The sequence below is a fragment of the Balaenoptera musculus genome, chromosome 5, assembly GCF_009873245.2.
Source record: "Balaenoptera musculus isolate JJ_BM4_2016_0621 chromosome 5, mBalMus1.pri.v3, whole genome shotgun sequence".
Classification (NCBI taxonomy): domain Eukaryota; kingdom Metazoa; phylum Chordata; class Mammalia; order Artiodactyla; family Balaenopteridae; genus Balaenoptera; species Balaenoptera musculus.
The window spans coordinates 19,814,737-19,834,249 of record NC_045789.1 but is presented as its reverse complement, the minus strand read 5'-3'; the positions used below and the strand labels follow the sequence as shown (position 1 = coordinate 19,834,249).

Below are 19,513 nucleotides of genomic sequence, written 5' to 3'. Positions count from 1 at the left end.
TTCCTCTGAAGTTTAACCAATGAATAGCTAAGCTAAGGTAAATGATATTGAGTCAACCAGGAAAGCAGAATTGACCATAGATAGATATTAACTAGTAAGACCATGAATGAGGCTAGATTGAATGGTGGAATGAAGAAAATGACAAACTACTTATATAATGATAACTTCCAGGACTTCCCTGGTGGTCCAGTGGTTGAGACTCTGCGCTTCCAATGCAGGGGGCATGGGCTCGATCTCAGGGCGGGGAAGTTTTGCATGCCACATGGCGCAGCCAAAAATAAATAAATAAATGAATAAAATAACTTCCACTGATAAAAATATGGCCTCTTGAGAAACAGGTCTCCTTAGCCAACTGTTCTGCCCAAGGAAGGGCCAATATATGGACTTCTTGGCATGGCTGCTAGGCTTACAATGATTTCCCCTTTTGTAGAGATCGTCCCATCCCCTTACACAGAAGTAGACCCCAAAGACCCTGGCCCTCCTCCACAAACACCTAACCTGGACACACTCATTGGACCAATCCAGGGATCTGCTTAGTCACTTCTCTGGAAAAAAGGTCCACTAACTTCAGTTTCTGAGTTCATGAAGAAGACTTGTTTCCTGCCTTTGACATGAAAGCTGGTTTCAGAAACGCTCAGTGGAGGTACGTTTTTGAGATGATCAGAGCAGGAGGAAGGCAGGCATTTCAATTTGCTGAAAGCTACAGAGTTGCCATGATCTCTGGGCTGATTACTTACTGTCTCTCGTGGTTTAGCTTGCCCTTAAATTCTGAGCTGATATACGAATATCTTTCCAAAAAATTCCACTTTTCTCCCTGTATCCTTCTTTTTCTTTTCCTTTTTTTTTTTTTTAAATTCAGCTAGCCAGGGTTACTTTCTATCATTTGCAGTCAAAGGAAACTTATCTAATGTTGCCACCACAGACTCATTGTATAAGTTCCACCCAAGGTTCAAGACAGCACGTTGGCTCCATAAGAGAGAGCTCTGGGTTAGTGACATTCAGACAAAATTAACCCCAGGACTTGGTTTGAAGATTCAGATAAAAGGCAACAGGAGACAAGGGCTGGTAGAGGGAGAAGAGACACAGATCTGCAACCACAGGTTGGAACGCTCTGTAAGTTTCACTTCAGTTTCTGAACTGCATGAAGGAGGAGACTGCTGTTTCCTGCCTTTGACATGAAACCTGGTATCAGAAATGCTTGGTGGAGGTATATTTTTGAAGTGATCAGAGCAGGATCGAGGCAGGTATTTAAATTTGCTTTGGCTGAACTGTAACTTACAGGACACCTACTCAGAGTGTAATACTATGAGATTGCATTGCAGGACTCCTTATCTTGTATCCCAGCAGGAATTCAGAAAAAGAGTAAGGACAGTCTCAAGCCTTAGGCATTGGTTTGATATCTAAAATAGAGAGTAGGGCAGGGCACATATAGCTCCTAAAAAGGAAACTTTTGTTTAGAATATTTCTTTTATGCACTAAAGCTAGTATTCAGTACTCACTCAGCCAGGTTGCCCACCTAGACTGTAAGATGTTTGAGGGCAAGGATGATACCTGTTTCATCACTGTGTTATCAGTGGCCAGCAGTGCCCAGCTCATAGCTGGCACTCAATACGTATTTGTTAATTATGAATTAAATTAAAGTAAGATTATATCCATCCATGTTTTATTATTGCCCTCAGGTTCAGAAAACAAACTTTCCAACTGGCTTATGCATGGTGGGTTCCTCCATCTCCTCCCACCAATGGGAAGTGACTTTCTAAGGGGGTTTATAAGAATATTTAAGATCTTTCTCTTTTCTTCTTTGCTACCTTTTCTGCAAATAAACTTGAACTCATCATAAAAGGGGGCTAGTAAAACCACATTCATTTATAGTTGAAGGGGTTTTAATATTGGTTTTAATATTTAAAATATTAAGAGAAGAGAAATATACTGAGGTAGGAAAAGAGAAATATACTGAAGTAGGAAAAGCAGACCAGTTAGCCAGAGAAAAAGAAGTCTGTTAAACAACCAAGTCAAATCAGGTCACTTTTTTTTGAGTACTTGATTATACCTTTCAGATGAATGCACTATGGAACTGGCTTAAAATTTGAAGAGGACATCACAAAGATTTGATAAACACTAATCCAATTGTCCCTAAACCAACTCTTCATGATATGACAAAGAATATACAGCTCTTACATATAATTATTGGAATGAATTACCATAAAAGGGCTTCATTAAATAACTAATTAAGTATTTATGCCATGCTAAGAGTCATTCTAAATATGCCTCATCTCATTCAATCTTCACAGCAAGTCATTAAGATATCAACTATTACCATCAGCTCAGTTTTATAAGATGATCAAACTGAAGCTCAGAGAGGTCACATAACTTGCCCGAGGACACACAGTTAGCTGATACATGGCAAAGGCTGGAGTTAGAACTGGGAGTTCACATATTTACTCATTATACCATACGTTTTTCTCAGCCTTGGTGATAATGACCACCATGGAAACTCTCTACGGCAAGTGAAATGTTGTTCTTGGCTATTGTGCGCAAGAGATCACATGTATAAATCAAAATTCGAAGAAGTGGATTCTTTAAGAGGCAGCTTGAGGAAAGGAGAGGAGAGTTTTTGCTTCAACATTTCTCACCAGGCCTCAATTTCTTCATTTGTAAAGGAGAAATGAAATGGTCTCTGAGCTCCCTTCCAAATCCAACATTCTGTAAATCTAGTTAAAAGCATAGGCCCAATTGAAAGGCAAGAAATATTAGGATGCTTAGTAACAAAATGTTTACCCTGTTTCTGCAAATGCACAATATTCACTTGATATACTTTAGTCCTGATGTCATTTTATTTTTGCCTCTCATTTTTCTTTTCCTCCACCTTCTCTTCAAACTTTAAATTTTATTTTACTTTACTGTAATTACGTAGGCTATTTTATATCTTTTCTGGAGAGGCATGAATGAGATGGGGCTAAGTATTTGGGGGCCGTTTCCTAGTCAGCCTTTTTTATGTTTTATGATTTCCTAGTATAATTTCTCCAATGGCAATTTATGTAAATAAATTAAGAACAGCAATAAACACGAAGACAGAAGTTCAAATTGAGTCACATTGTTTACAACAATGGCTTTATATCACATACCAAAAATATTAAAGGTTTTAAAGAGACTGAGGACTAAAACATGTATTGTAGGCCTGCCGTATCCTACAAGCATTCTGTTACATCATGTGGCAGGGATTCTTCCCATCCAAATCCGTTCAAGGCCGTGCTGTGATGTGGCAATACTGTATTGCCGTGTCACTGTGACACCAGTTTCAGGAGACAGCAAAATGAGTGGAAAGCACACACACTTTAGAACCAGTTAGCCTGGATTCCAGTCTCAGCTCTGATGCTTTCTATGTGTGCAGCTTGGGCAAATAGATTAAAATCTTTGAGTTTTTATTTCCTCATCTGAAAATGGGACCACTTTACACATTATAGTGGGTGGTCCAGAAGATTAAATAACTTGGTATATGTGAAAATATCTAGTAGCATACCTCAAACTTAGTAAAACTCCACAAAGATTTGTTTCATTCTCTTCCTTGCCTGCTTTTTCCTTTTTCAAACACACCTCATCTACAAACTAAGAAGATTTATATTTTTGGCAAACATAAACTAAAGAAGTGACTCTTGGTTGTGGTTTGGCAACATTCTAAGTTGTCGCCAATTATTTTCAGAAGTGTCACATAATTCTCAAATTAAAATTAATTTTAAATTAATTATTTTAAAATGCCGTCTGGGTAAGATGGCTGGTATTGCAAAATAAAATAATAACTGTAGCAGTTATTAAAAGGTTGGGAATCCCCACGTCAAAACAAAAAGAGAAGTGGAAATTTGACATTTAAGAAAGAACCAGATAGGATCTTCAAAATTGAGAACCAATTACTATAAAGGGTAAGCACAAACACAGCACACTTGACTTATACCATATTTTTTCATGCTAGTTAGGTGATTAAAGTCACAACACAGTAATTCCTATAATAATTTGTACAAGACAATTTCATGTACAAAAGTATTGCAATATAAATAAAAGGTAATGGGAAAGGCAATTTTTGTTTTAATACTATTTGGACATTTAAGCATAAAGATAAATGGTGTCTACATTTTCCAAGATGACACTCAGTCAGTTACAAGAGGATACAGTAAAAATTAATAATGGACCAAACATATTCATACTAAAAAAAAGCCTCAAATTTCCAAATCTATTTGAGTTGAATTTAGAAGCCTTGTACAAATACGGATAGAAGTTTTACATAACATCTTGCTATTACAAATGAAAGGCAGGGTCTGAATTTGATCATTACTGAGCATACATACGACGCAAATCATCATTTTCAAATTATGCTCTGTATACACTTTGCAAGTAAAACTTAATTGTCAGTAGCTTGCTAGTTGCGACGCTGCCATGAAAGCTGCAACGCGGGCTTTGGTAATGGGATACCCATCACAGAATGCTGTGGATAATGATTAGCATTTATTCTTTTAGGTGCTGGGACATAACAGGGAAAAAAACTGACAAAAATCCCTCTTCTCATAGAGCTTACATATGAGTGTGAAGGTTTTAAAAAAATAAGTGAATTAAAAATATGTTAGAAGGTAAATGGGCCATTGAAGAGAGTAAAGCAAGTGGGTACATTGTATATATCTCTATGATATACTTGGGAGATGATTGGGTTTTGAGAATGAGAAATATCTTAAGAGTGTTTATGGGTATTCATAAGAAGAAATTAGAGTGAACGGAAACTTTAATGGAGATTAGAGAGATTAAATGTAGATTACAACAAGGGAAAGGGAAAATTATAATAATAGAATCTTAAAGTTGTCAGGAGGGTTAGATCTTGCTTACAGAATCTTCATTCTTTAGCTTAGGAGGCAGAAATCCTGGGAGTTTAAATAATAGGAATAAAATAGGAAAAAGAAATCTTAAAAGAGTATTCATCCCTTTAGGTTAACACTTTCACCTATCCTGAGAGCAAATATTTTCTTATGACCCAGGACCAAGAATTCTGGTTTCACTCTACTGAAGACATTAAATAGATATAAAATTGTAAGGCAGAAGTGTACGGTTGTTGTTTGTTTGGACATCTTCCCTGTTGCCCTCAAAGGTGATGCCATTCCTGCCGGTGAATGAGTGTGAGAAAGTCTCTCTTAAATAAACTCACTGCCCAGGCCCTGGAGGGCGAGGCTGGCCTGAGCTGGGCTGGTCTGCAGAGTGGCCTGAAATACTCAGTTCTAGTCCTTCCCCTTCTGGGGATCTGGAGGTCAGAACCCTGGCAGGGTCTCATCCATTGTGCAGACAAATGCTTCCCCTGGTGATCCTTAACCGAACAAAAATTTTAATAAGAATTTACACTTCATCTGATGGTGAAGAAGGAATCATCAGCCTGGAGGTCTCCTGATCACTGTAAGCCAATTCTTTTTAAATTTTTTAAATTTTTAATTGAAGTACAGTTGATTTACAAAGCTGTGTTAATTTTTGCTGCACAGCAAAGTGATTCAGCCATACATATATATACATTCTTTTTTATATTCTTTTCCATATGGTTCATCACAGGACACTGAATATAGTTCCTTGTGCTCTACAGTAGGACCTTGTTGCCCATCCATCCCATACATAATAGTTATTTATCCATTCATCTGTCGATGGACATTTAGGTTGCTTTCATGTCCTGGCTATTGTGAATAGTGCTGCTATGAACATAGGGGTGCATGTGTCTTTTTGAAATATAGTTTTGCAGGAGCCAATTCTATTTTTTAATTGACGTATAATTGATGTACAGTGTTGAGCCAATCTCTGCTGTACAGCAAAGTGACTCAGTTATATATATGTGTACGTATATATATATATATATATACACACACTCTTTTTTAAAATATTCTTTTCCATTATGGTTTATCCCAGGAGATTGGATATAGTTCCCTGGGCTATACAGTAGGTCCTGTTGTTTACCCATTCTAAATGTAATAGTTTGTATCTACCAACCCCAGACTCCCAGTGCATCCCTCTCCCTTCCCCTTGGCAACCACAAGTCATTTCTCTATGAGTCTGTTTCTGTTTCATAGATAGGTTCCTTTGTGCCATATTTTCGATTCCACACATAAGTGATATCATATGGTATTGGTCTTTCTCTTTCTGACTTACTTCACTTAGTATGATAATCTCTAGGTCCAACCATGTTGCTGCAAAATGGCATTATTTTGTTCTTTTTTATGTCTGAGTGGTATTCCATTGTATGTATGTACCACATCTTCTTTATCCATTCATCTGTTGTTGGATATTTAGGCTGTTTCCATGTCTTGGCTGTTGTGACTAGTGCTGCTATGAACGTAGAGGTGCATGTATCTTTTTGAATTATAGTTTTGTCTGGCTATATGCCTAGGAGTAGGACTGCTGGATCATATGGTAGTTCTATTTTTAGTTTTTTAGGGAACCTCCATACTGTTTTCCATAGTGGCTGTACCAGTTTACATTCCCACCAACAGTGTAGGAGGGTTCCCCTTTTCTTCAGGAGCCAATTCTTTCTTTCTTTTCGGCTGCATTGGGTCTTCATTGCTGCGTGCCGGCTTCTCATCGCGGTGGCTTCTTTTATTGCGGAGCACAAGCTGTATGTGCAGGGGCTTCAGTAGTTGTGGCTCACGGGCTCTAGAGCGCAGGCTCAGTAGTTGTGGTGCAAGGGCTTAGTTGCTCTGCGGCACGTGGGATCTTCCCGGACCAAGGGTAAAACCCGTGTCCCCTGCATTGGCAGGCGGATTCTTAACCACTGTGCCACCAGGGAAGTCCCCAGGAGCCAATTCTTAAATGAACAAGAAGAGATCTGTTTTTAGAAGATGGAATCCCAGTTTCCATTCACTGTTATTCATAGGTCACACTGCTGACTCTGTGACTTCCAAGGACCATCTGGGTTTAAAAGCCATCATAGCTTCAGCAGGTTATCTTGTTTCCTGAGGCTTATTACTCCCAGAGGGCATAACAGAAGCTCATATGTCATGGGTTTTGCCCCTTGTTCCCAGCTTTGGTGGCTTTGCCTTCAGCTGGCAGGGACAGATAAGAGGAATATTTCAGAGTTACTGGGATTTAACTCAAGAGCTGGAAGCCAGTTTGTCAAGTACATATCTATCAGCACCCAGGGTCTGTAGCAGGGGTTTAAATAGCAGCAAATTCCCAACTGGGTAATGAATAGAACAGAGGAGAGGCAATGGAGAGCAAAAATCTCAGTTTCCTAAGTTTTATTGCAATAAATAAAATAACAATTATAGTGATGATAAGGCTACAGCAAGTTTCAGCTTTTTTTTTAATTTTTGAATTTTATTTTATTCATTTTTTTATTAGGTTCTTATTAGTCATCCATTTTATACATATTAGTGTATATATGTGAATCCTAATCTCCCAATTCATCACACCACCACCACCCACCCTCTGCCACTTTGAAGAAAACTACCATAGGTGTCTGGATTACAAATCTTTATAATCCCTATTGCATTAATCACAAACTTTCTTTAGTCAGATTAATCTATTTGCTGGGAAGCTTAATATTGACCCAAATATAACACTGAGGAACCTTTATTTTGGTGCAGTCTTAGGTGATCCTTTCACCTAGTGATTGGATCAGTGCCAGAAAAGCTCAACCAGAAAGTACTGCATTCACTTTGATCTCAAAGAAGATGTGGTATATACATATACACACACAATGAAATACTACTCAGCCATAAAAAAAATGAAATTTTGCCATTTGCAGCAACATGGATGGATTTGGAGGGCATTATACTAAGTGAAATAAGTCAGACAGAGAAAGACAAATACTGTATATCACTTATATGTGGAATCTAAAAAATACAGCAAACTAGTGAATATAATAAAAAAGAAGCAGACTCACAGACATAGAGAACAAACTAATGGTTACCAGTGGGGAGGGGGAAGAGGAGAGGGACAGTATAGGGGTAGGGGGTTAAGAGGTACAAACTATTGTGCTTTAAAAAAGCTACACGGATATATTCTATAGCACAGGGAATATAGCCAATATTTTATAATGACTATAAATGGAGTAAAATTTTTAAAAATTGTGAATCACTATATTGTACACCTGTAACATATAGTATTGTACTTCAACTATACTTCAATTAAAAAGAATTTAAAATAAAACAAAAAAAAACTTTAAAAAAAGGGGGTTTTGAAACCTGCTAGTAGGCAGAATATGTACTTTTTCATAACTTGGAGAAAGTCTGGAAAGGAGTATGGAGAATGACCAAAGATACTGAAAATAGAGTCTAGAGGGAGAGTTTAAAAGAAGGGAGCTGATTTTGCTTGGCGAGAGAAGAGGAGGCTGGAAAGTAACAATGGTAATGGCTTTGAAGGATACAAAGAGTTGCAACTCACAGTCATCATTCATTCATTTATTCATTCACTCACCCAAAGCACCACGCACTGTACCAGGACCTGGGAGACACAGAGAAGGACAAAAATTGAAGTAGACAAAACAGAGTCCTTGGCTTCAACATCTCCTCTCCATTGCCAGTGACCAAGAATTGAACGAAAGTGAGTGTAGGTTGGGACACAAGTCGGAAATAAGTTTGAAGGGAAGGGATTTGAAATTGAAATGCTTGCCAAGGCCAAAGTAGCAATGGAAATAAAATCATTGCCACTTGCCCTTTGTTTATGAGAATTATTGCTGGTTAAATGATAAAGTAATTTTCAGGGTTGATTAGGAGGATTTCCACCAGAAAAAAAAAAAGATGATTGCTTCAATTTTATGGTTTGAAATAATCTATCAAAGACCTTGTACGGTCAGTATAAAGTAAGTCAACTATTTTGTGGTTTCCACTGTGCTTTTTGTCTTTCCTTGACTCTGTGTGAGTCATATCAGGGTCTATTCAGGCCACAGAAATAGCAGAAAAGGAAGAGGCACTGGTGGCATTTCTCCCAGTGTGATCAACAAAAAGCCCACTAACCAAGTTTACCATGAAAATGAGTGTGTACAAATTCACAGCAACTGACTCTGCTATTAAGGCTTGAATTCCTCTTGTTCTTGGTTCTTGGAACTGTCCAATTTTCTGATTAACTGAGAATTATCAACATTTAGGACATAGAAAATTGTGATTCTATGTCACAAATACAGAGGAAATCTTTTACCTTATTTAAATAGTATAGACAAATGAGTTAGATAATTTAAATACCAAGAGAGTGTGTTTGTTTTTTAACTTGAATTTTCTGGTTTGATTCTAACCACCCAGAAAGGAAATTTTAAACTATTTCCAGCCATACTTAAGTGCCATGTAAAAACTTATCAGAAACCAAGACAAGAGAAACAGAATTTTATGATGAAATTAAGGAATTGTCCAGGGGAGTAATTTCTGGTCAGTATTTTTAATATTCAATGATCGTTGAGAAATTGCATTTCATTTTAAAATGCTCAAAAACTGCTCAAAATGATCGTTTTTGGGTCTCCCCAATATGCAAACTTCTCATACCTAAACTTCTGAGGAATCAAAAAGTTGTTCTTTCCTTTGTTCTTTCTTTGTTTACTGTATATATCATTATAAAACAAATAGGTCATTTTAAAGAAATGTGTGCTTTTAATCAATCCATTAAATAACACATTCTGAGAAAAATACCTATTTTGTATAAGGCACATTGTTTTCTCCTAAAAATAATACTAACATACTGACATATATATATATATTTTTAATGTAGCATATGGCACTGTAATTGGAAAAAAAGTTTCTAAACATATCCAGTTGCATATAGTATGCACATAATTCAATAGAAGTGACAACTATTTAATTGAAACCCGCTTTGTCCTGCCTCCATCCTGAAACGATATCTCACAGGTCAAGTATCTGTCCATAGCTTACCTGTCTCACTTCCAATCAAAGGCTGATTTGCAAAATGCTTGACAAAATCCTTCAAAGATGAGAATTCATTAAAGCCAAATTTAAATGAATATCCAGTATATTCAACGTGAAAGTGTTTGACAGAGTCTTTGGCTCTAAAAGGGAAAAAAATGTTTAATGTTATTTAAGAAACGAGTATCTTTTTTGAAGGGGAATGTAACCTTGGGCATTAGCATCACCATTAAACCCTTCTAAAAGCTGAGAGTTATGACACAATCACTGGAACCCCTGGCACTTAAAGAACAGCACTGGTTTCTTCGGACAGAGCGTGTTCTCAATTTTTCATTCTAATGAAAGACAAGAGCCGGTGCTCCCTGTGTATTCTCTGACTTGCCGAACGAGTCTTTGAACATTAACCTCTTAAGGGGCATGAGTTTAAGAAGGGCAGGAAGAGAGATGATAGAAATGGCAAGTCACCCCCTCCTCAAATTCTTCTCTGTGCCTGGCCCTCCTCCCTTACTTGTTTGGGAGTCAATCCAAATTCTGCTTCTGTCACTTAATCAGTTATGTGAGCCCAGCCCTTTGCCTTCCGTGCCTATTCCTCTGCCTGCTGAATAAGATATCAGATTTCCTACATTGTCATTCTCCACTTCATTTTTGGAATAAGGCAGAGAATTAAATTTTAAAAAATTTATATATATATATACTTGATTTGACCCAATCCTATCTGTCTAGCCTCACTTCCACCATTCCTTTCTTGCAGGGCATGCTCCAACTTTAGCAAGCATCAGAAACCAGAAGCACCTGCCGGGCCCAGATTTCTGGGCCCTATCCCCTGAATTCCTGATTCAGTAGGTCTGGGGCGGGGCCTGAGATTTGTATTCCTAACCTGCTCTCGGGCGATGCTACTGGTCTGGGGACCGCACCTTGGGAACTGCTGTAGTCCAGCCGTGCCTACTATTCTCCTAGGAGTTTCCGCCTTTGTCCCTTAGCTCGTACAGTTCCCTTCACCTGTGACTTCTTCCACTTTGTTTCCGATCAAGTTTCAGTTCAAATGCCACTTACTCTATCAAATATTGCCTGCTACTTCTGGCTTGAGTTACTTGCCTTTTCTCTTCTCAACAACCCAAGCACTTACCTTGTTTTCTTTCACGGCATTTACAGCGCTCTACTTTGTAGTAAGGTATTTGGATATGGTCTTATTGCCCCTGTGAGGCTATACTTCCTGATGTCAAGGTCTTTGAATCTTCTACAGCACTTATCAAAATGGTAGGCACAGAGTGGATGCTTTGAAATATTTATTATTAAGGAAGCGAATGACCAAATGAATAAAAACAATCATTCTCCTGAGCTGGTCTGTGATTCCTCTTACTTTTGCTGGTGGTTATTATTTTTTAAAGCATTTCCAAGTGCTTGTAATGGAAATTAATATTTTATATTTTACCTTTGTATATAGATGTAATATATATGTCATCTCTTTGTAAGGAGCTTATGATCTAATTGCTCAGGCGAGACATAGAAAAGTGAAAAGTTAACATTCTTTTAGCCAACAATTCCACAGATTTGTTTGAGATCTGGGGGAGATCCATGCAATAACGGATCAACAATCTAACCACTTTAATGTAATTTTAACATTTGCTGTTGATTTGAGAAAGCACAATTCCTGTTTCCCCCAAAGCAGAATTCTATTTTTGGTGAATATTTTTCCCAAAAATGTTTTTTAGAAAATTTGTAAATAAAATAAAACAATAATGGTTTGAGGTTATTGGCTGGGTGGCCGAGGGCAATTACATGGAGTCCTCACATCACCATTCTGACCCAGGGGCAACTCTCTGTGAACCCAGAAAGACTTGCTACATGTCAGTGGAAGCCAAGGGGACAGATGCTGACAGATAACCAGTGACTCTCCCTGATTATCACATGACTAGGTCACCTTCTCTGAAAGGGAGGCCAACCAGGAGAAAGGGGATGGGAGAGAAGCCCTGAAAGGACTGGACGATCACTGTTTTGAGCAGGGCATACCTGGTGGGGACTAGATTAACTTTCTTAATAGGGGAAATGGAAATTCAAGAAAGGCCAGTCCATTTATAGAAAAAAACTAAAAGTTGCATACTGCCTGCTTCAGTTTGTGATTATGAAAATTGCACAGCCACAAGTCATTCTGATTTTCCAGAGGGAGCAAGGAATAGTGAAAGGGGCACTGGGCCAGGTTTCAGGGATGTGATTCTGGTACTGTTTCTATCACTGATTTATTGGGTGGAAGACACTTTACCACTTCAGGTTTCAGTTTCTTCATCAGTCAAGCAAGAGTTTTGGATTAAACAATTCATAAAATCTCCTTCAGCTCTAACATTTTTTTCTCCACCAATGGAAGGGGCAAGAACGTTTTTTGCAGGCTCACCACTCAGAGCTTGGCATCCTCGGACCTGCTGGTCTAGCAGGAATCAAGAGAATTCGGTTCTCTGGCAATCTGAGTGTGACCATGAAGTCAGTGCCCCTATAAATAAGAGATGGGACCCCACTGAATTTATAGAGTTCTCACGCATCCTACCTCACAGAGAGAGAGTACAGCCCGGTCCTTTCATTGCTGTCTCGCAGAAGGTAGCTCCCGTCGCATCCATTGGAGAGGAGAAGAGCCTCGGCTGCATGGCGGGTGAGGTTACCATGGTACCACCTGCGGAGGAGAGAGCAGCACTTTCACTCAGGGTGAACCACAGGGGACTCTTCCTGCACTGAGTTTTCTTCTCAGCAATATTCTCCACTCTGGTAGCCCCGAGACCAAACTCTGAGCCAAAACATCAAGAAAAGGAAATTGCTGGATGAGGCTGAAGGGGAAAGGAGAGAGTTGGTTAATCGCAGAATATTATGGGTTGAATTGTATCCTGTTGAAGTGCTAAGCCCTAATACCTCAGAATGTGGCCTTATTTGGAGAGAGGGTCTTCATTGAGTTATAATGAGGTTATTAAGGTGGGCCCTAATTCAATAGGACTGGTGTCCCCTTGTGAAAAGGGGACTTCTGGAGACGAACTTGCACACAGGGAGAATGCCGTGTGAACATGAAGAAGGCCATCTGCAAGTCAAGGAGGGCAGGCTGGAGCAGATCCTCCTTCACAGCCCTCAAAAGGAACCCACCCTACTGACGCCTTGATTTCGGGCATCTAGCCTCCAGAACTGTGAGATAGTCACTTTCCGCTGTTTAAGCCACTCATTTTGTGGTACTTTGTCGTTGCAGTCCTAGCAAACAAACACACACTTTACTTTGTAGACAGAAAGATTTTTTAAAATCCAAGTCAAAAATAACCATAAGAATAGGTTTTGGGCAATTTTCTCTCTTTCTTTTGGTCTCTCTCACACTCTCTTTCGAAAGTGTGGTACCACCTTTTGCAGTGTAGAAAACCACTGAGCTGTCATACCAGAGTCCATTGTCATGAGGGAAATGAAGTTGAGCACAAAGAATTCAGATGTTTTATACTGAGATGCAAGCCTCATCCAATATTGTTTCAAACTGAGAAATATCTGCACAGCTGGGGAAGTCCCAAGGAGATTCAAACTGATGTACGTGTTTTAAAAAACAAAAAACAGGGCTTCCCTGGTGGCACAGTGGTTAAGAATCTGCCTGCCAATGCAAGGGACACGGGTTCGAGCCCTGGGCTGGGAAGATCCCACATGCCAAGGAGCAACTAAGCCCGTGAGCCACAACTACTGAGCCTGCCCTCTAGAGACCGTGAGCCACAACTACTGAGCCCACGTGCCACAACTACTGAAGCCCGCGCGCCTAGAGCTCATGCTCCGCAGCAAGAGAAGCCCCTGCTTGCCGCAACTAGAGAAAGCCCACGCGCAGCAACGAAGACCCAATGTAGCCCCCCAAAAAATTAAAAAATAAAAATAAAAACCAAAAACCAAAAAACAGAAACACATCAGAAAAGGTAAAATATATACACAGTAGAAAAAAAAAATCTACGTAGTTCAAAAGAAAACATAATGAACATAAAGCTTTTTTCTCTCCCTTAATCCCCAGAGGACCCCACCGTTAACCATTTTTTGTGCTTCCTCCTGAGAGGTGTCCCGCGCATGTAGAGGCATTCAGACCTGTCCGCTGCCGCAGTTCTATGGAAATAGAGCATTCCAGGCACACTGTTGTGCACCTCACTCCTTTTTCCTAATGACAGTTCTTTCCCGTTCTTTCTAATGAGCTGGTAGAGAGAGTTCAGTGTGGTGATGAGGACTGTGGGCTCTGCAGTCACTTAGCCTGAGTCCCGATCTGGGTGGCACCTCTTATTAGCTGTACCACCGTGGGCGAGTTACCTAACCAATCCGAGTTTCCGTTTTCTCACCTCTAAAATAGAATTAATAACAGTTGTACCTTGTGGGCCAGTTGTAAGTCCTGCTTACATTAACACATATGAAATGGTCAAAACAGGCTTGGCAAACAGCAGGGCTCAAAACACATTAGGAGTTGTCATGAAGCCATTGAGATCCACAAAGCCATAACTTGCGATGTATCTTCTGTGGCGTGATTTTCTTGTTGCTCAAATATAATTGTTTATTACTTTCAACTTACTGCAGATAAGAGAAAGCTAGGTCCTGGGGACCGTAGCTTCTGCAAAAGACCAACGGTCCAGAGCAGTGGAGGGGAAGGGGACACAAGCAATTACACAAATATTGATAATGTCAGTGAACTAAGTACTGTTAAAGAGATGTGCATGGTGTACAAGGAAGACCCCTGCTCTGGAGGTGAGGGATCCTACTGGGATGTCCCTGTGGCACGATATTTTCACCTGATAACAAAAATTAAACGTAAGACCAAATGTAGAAGGAAGTTTCTACATAGGTCTCCAAGCTACCAGTTTTCTAAATCTGCATTTCCTAATATCTGCTTCTTTAACACATTTCCTCTTTGGGGCAGAGATGCCTCCATCCTGTGTTAGAAATGTGCTTGCTAGCTGAAAGCAATGGCAAGGCAAAGCATTTTATAAGAAATCCCATTGACTTATTTACCCATTCATTGGACTAATTCCCAGACATGCTCAAATCTTCACGGAATGAAATTCCTACAAAAGACAATTGGAACCTAAAACTAGTATGTTGTATGTCAATTATACCTCTTTTTTTTTTTTAAAAAAAAAGGGCAGTTGGAGGAGCTAAAAGTGAGGCTATCAAAAACTTCAGGTTTGGTTACAGACAAAATTCTAATTCCTTTTGATAAGTGAAATCTCTACGAGGTCACAAGTTCTTAAATACATTTTGCCTATAATTATTTTTTTAATGAACATTTCAGCAAACCATTCAGTTTGAGCCAATAGATTACTTATTGGAAGCAACAAAATTTGTTTATTTGTTTATTTATTTATTTATTTTGGCTGCGCAGTGTGTGGGATCTTAGTTCCCCCACCAGGGATCAAACCCGCGCCCCCTGCATTGGAAGCACAGAATCTTAACCACTGGACCACCAGGGAAGTCTCTTGAAGCAACAAAATTTGATCAACAAAATTCTAAATGTAAAGAATTTGGACATTCCTTGGGATTCTTTTCAACAAGATCTGATGTCTGTCTAAAGCATTTACAGAATTCTGATCATTCTAGCTTGGCGACAGTTTTTACTGAGAACTTTTTTATGGTAATCTTTTAAACAGTAGCTATATATCATAAACACATAAGAAATCCTTGAATATAAAGCAAGAAGGATCACACTGTGCTCTAATTTGGAACATGTCAGGGAGTGTTAATTTCTGGGTGAGAAACATCACTTGGTTGAGTCAACATCACTGTCACAGTTTTCACGGAGTCCTGGGCCTGGGCAAACCTAAGACAGAGGCTTCCAGGCAGCACCTACGCTTCATGATGTCTGCAGGGCAATGAGGACCCTCACGCCCCAAACAACTCTTCCACAAATACCTAAACTCCCTGTCTTAATTGAGTTAAGCATCCTTTCCTAGGAACTTCAGATCAGCATATCTTCCAGGGAATTGACTATAAAGCCAAATAACATTACATACCCTTTGCAGGAATATGTCCATCTTTGGTAAGGATGGTTCAAGACTTTGTACATGAAGAGTGAAAGGTTGAAAATACAGTCTTATTCAGCTGGTAGTTTTCCCACAGTTAACCTTCTCTATCTTCTATTATTTGACTTTATAAATCTTTATCTATTAAGTTCAAATCTGTGCAAGGCATTGTATTAGGCAGGTCAAAGGGAACACAAACCCAGGCTGAGCCTCAAGAAACCATTAATCTAGTCAAGAGGGTAAGACAAGTACTTTGCAAACTACATCCAAGAGAGAGTAAAGTATCCAGTGGGGGTTATAGGAAGAAAGATCAAGGCCATTTTTTATTAATTAATTAATTTATTTATTTTTGGTTGTGTTGGGTCTTCGTTTCTGTGCGAGGGCTTTCTCTAGTTGCGGCAAGTGGGGGGTCACTCTTCATCGTGGTGTGCGGGCCTCTCACTATCGTGGCCTCTCTTGTTGCGGAGCACAGGCTCCAGACGCGCAGGCTCAGTAGTTGTGGCTCACGGGCTTAGTTGCTCCGTGGCATGTGGGATCTTCCCAGACCAGGGCTCGAACCCGTGTTCCCTGCATTAGCAGGCAGATTCTCAACCACTGCGCCACCAGGGAAGCCCTAAGGCCATTTTCTGAATGACCCAACATCTAAGTAGGCCTTGAAGAATATGTAAGTTATTTTTTAAAGTGTGCATTATTTTTTTCTGATTATAAAACATATGTAGTAAAAATTAAAATATGTACACATACAGAAGAGAAAATGAAAGTCTTTCACAGAAGAGGAAATATGTATTTCAAATAAACAGTCTCACTATTAATCAGAAAAATGCAAATTAAAACAACAATGCAGTACTTTTGTAATCCACCAGATCAGCTAAAATTGAAGGGTTGGTATTAAGTTCTGGAGAATTTGGGGGCCATGGATATTATCATCTACTGTTGGCAGGTGTTTAAGTTGGAGGGGAACTTAGCACATCTAGTGTAACTGGACATGCACACATGACCAGCGACTCCACTTCTGGTGGCTTATTAGTGAAACACTCACACGTACACAGAAGGAAGTGTGAATTAAGGTGTCTACTGCAGAGCGTTTGTGAGAATAAAAATTAGGAGCCATCCTAAATATCCACCAACAGTGAGATGACAGATAAGTGCAGTGCAGTGAGTGCTCATAGGATGAGATTATGTTAAAAGTTAACCGAAAGAGTTTGAAAAGCTAAGAGCGTTGTTGGTTGCCAAATGCTAAAGGCAGGGGGTTGGGTGCTACCAACACATTGTGAGGGGGCACCAGGAATGATTACCACCCTCTGATGGCCGATGCAGTCCTGAACAACTGAGAATTGTCCCTCTCAGAATGCTAATCACTCCCCCACGGAGAAACACGGAGTGAATATTTGTGTCCACGCACATCAGAGTTGACAGATCCCAAAACATATTGTCAAGTTAGAGGAACTGGTGGCAGGTATAGTCTGAAACCACTTAATTTTGAAAAATCTCTCTCATTCCCTCCAAACAATACAACACATACACATATAATAATATATAAAAGCACAAAATAGAAGTCTGATAAAATACACACCAAACTCATAAGTTTGGTCCTTAAAAGAAGGAACTAGGATTGAGGGCGTTGTTAAAGGGGACTTTAGCTCGATCAGATTTTCCTAATTTAGCTTGTTCTAATGAAAAATAAAATAAAATACACGCATATATTAATTGGGTAACTAAAATTTGAAAAAAAGAAAATTGTATGTCTACCTTGATCCAACCTCCAGGGCCCTGTTAATGTTGGCTTTATTTAAATATTTTACTTAATTTACTTATTCAACTATTGTTTATTGAACACTGGAAATGATCTAGCATTTGCGGGGAGGGAGAGAGAGAATTTTTCTCTATTTAAAGTCTGGTGGGATATGGAGTGACAATCGTTCAGGGAGCTATTCTGTGCAAAGGGAATAACAGGAACAAAGGCCAAGAAGCAACAGAATGCCAGGTATGTACAGGGTCAGAGCCCTGCATCGTGGGGTGAGTAATTCAGGTGAGTGCCAAAGGGCACAGTCAGGCATGGTGAGACGAAGCTGGGAGGAGACTGATGCTGTCTTATACTGGGCCCTGGATGCTGACAGTTCCTCGGCTGATGTCTACACGGCTTTTTGTGGATTAATACGCATATACAATAGCTCATTACATAGAGTCCTAATTGCACGGGCCTAAAGTTCCTGTAATTGGGACTGTGTTTAACATTTTTTTATTTTGTTCTTCTGATTATTAGATGGAAGAGTCAAATTTTAAGGGGCTTGAAACTTACAAAATTTGGAAGTCTCTTTAAGAAAATTAGTATAAAATTACCAAAAAGAGAAAAGAATAATTATTTAGAATGAGAAATCACAATAGATTACAAATTTTAAAAGCTGACATCAACAAAAGGCAACCTACTGAATGGGAATAAATATTTGCAAATCATATATCTGATAATGGGTTAATATTCAAAATAGATAAAGAACTCATACAACTCAATAGCAAAAAAAACAAATAATCCAAAGCAATCCAATTTAAAAATGGGCAGAAATCTGAATGGACATTTTCCAAAACAGACACACAGATGGCCAATAGATATATGAAAATATGCTCAACATCACTAATCATCGGGGAAATGCAAATCAAAACCACAATGAGATACCACCTCACACCTGTTAGAATGGCCATCATCAAACAGACAAGAACTAACAAGTGTTGGTGAGGATGTGGAGAAAAGGTTGGTGGACATGTAAATTGGTGCAACCACTATAGAAAACAGTAGGGAGGTTTCTCAAAAAGTTAAAAATAGAGTTACTATATGACCCAGCAATACCACTCCCAGGTATTTATCTGAGGAGAATTAAAACACTTATTAGAAAAGACATATGCACCCCCATATTCATTGCAGCATTGTTTACAATAGCCAAGACATGGAAACAACTAAATGTCCATTGATGGATGAATGGATAAAGAAAATGTTTTATATATGTATATATATTCAGCCATAAAAAGAGTGAAATCTGGCCATTTTTGACAACATGGGTGGACCTTGAGTGCATTATGCTAAAGGAAATGTCAGACAGAAAAAGGTAGATACCGTATGATCTCACTTATATGAGAAATCCGGAAAACAAAACAACCAACCAAACTAAACTAAACTAAAACAGACTCAGAGATACAGAAAACAAATGTATGGTTGCCGTAAGGGAGGGGGTTGTGTGTGAACTATGTATAGGAGATTAAGGGGTACTAACGACCAGATATAAAATAAATAAGCCACAGGGATGTAATATACAGCATAAGGAATATGGTCAATAATATTGTAATAACTTTGTAGGGCACAGATGGTTACTAGACTTAGCATGGCGATCATTTCATAATGTACACAGATGTCAAGTCACTATGTAGTACACCTGAAACTAACATAATATTGTATGTCAACTATATTTTGATTAAAAAAGAATAAAAATTCACCAAGCTTTAACTATGAAAAGATAATAAATAAGTAAAAATAAAACAACAACAAAAAACAAACGAAAAACCAAGTTCATGGATAGAGAGAACAGATTGCTGGTTGCCAGAGGTGGGGGAGGAAGGGATAGTGAGATGGGTAAAGGGTACCAAAAGGTACAAATTTCCAGTTATAAA

General features: G+C 39.0%; 1 protein-coding gene across 2 annotated transcripts in view; it reads right to left on the bottom strand.

Annotated features, from left to right (window-relative positions):
- The window catches only part of DAPP1 (dual adaptor of phosphotyrosine and 3-phosphoinositides 1), a 59,150-nt gene that overhangs the window by 26,383 nt on the left and 13,254 nt on the right, over positions 1 to 19,513 (bottom strand). For both annotated transcript variants that reach the window (XM_036852966.1, XM_036852965.1), the window contains exons 2-3: positions 12,403 to 12,525; positions 9,873 to 10,006 (exon numbers count right to left, since the gene is read on the bottom strand). In XM_036852966.1, the coding sequence (XP_036708861.1) occupies positions 9,873 to 10,006; positions 12,403 to 12,525 (257 nt within the window). The remainder of the gene's footprint in view (positions 1 to 9,872; positions 10,007 to 12,402; positions 12,526 to 19,513) is intronic.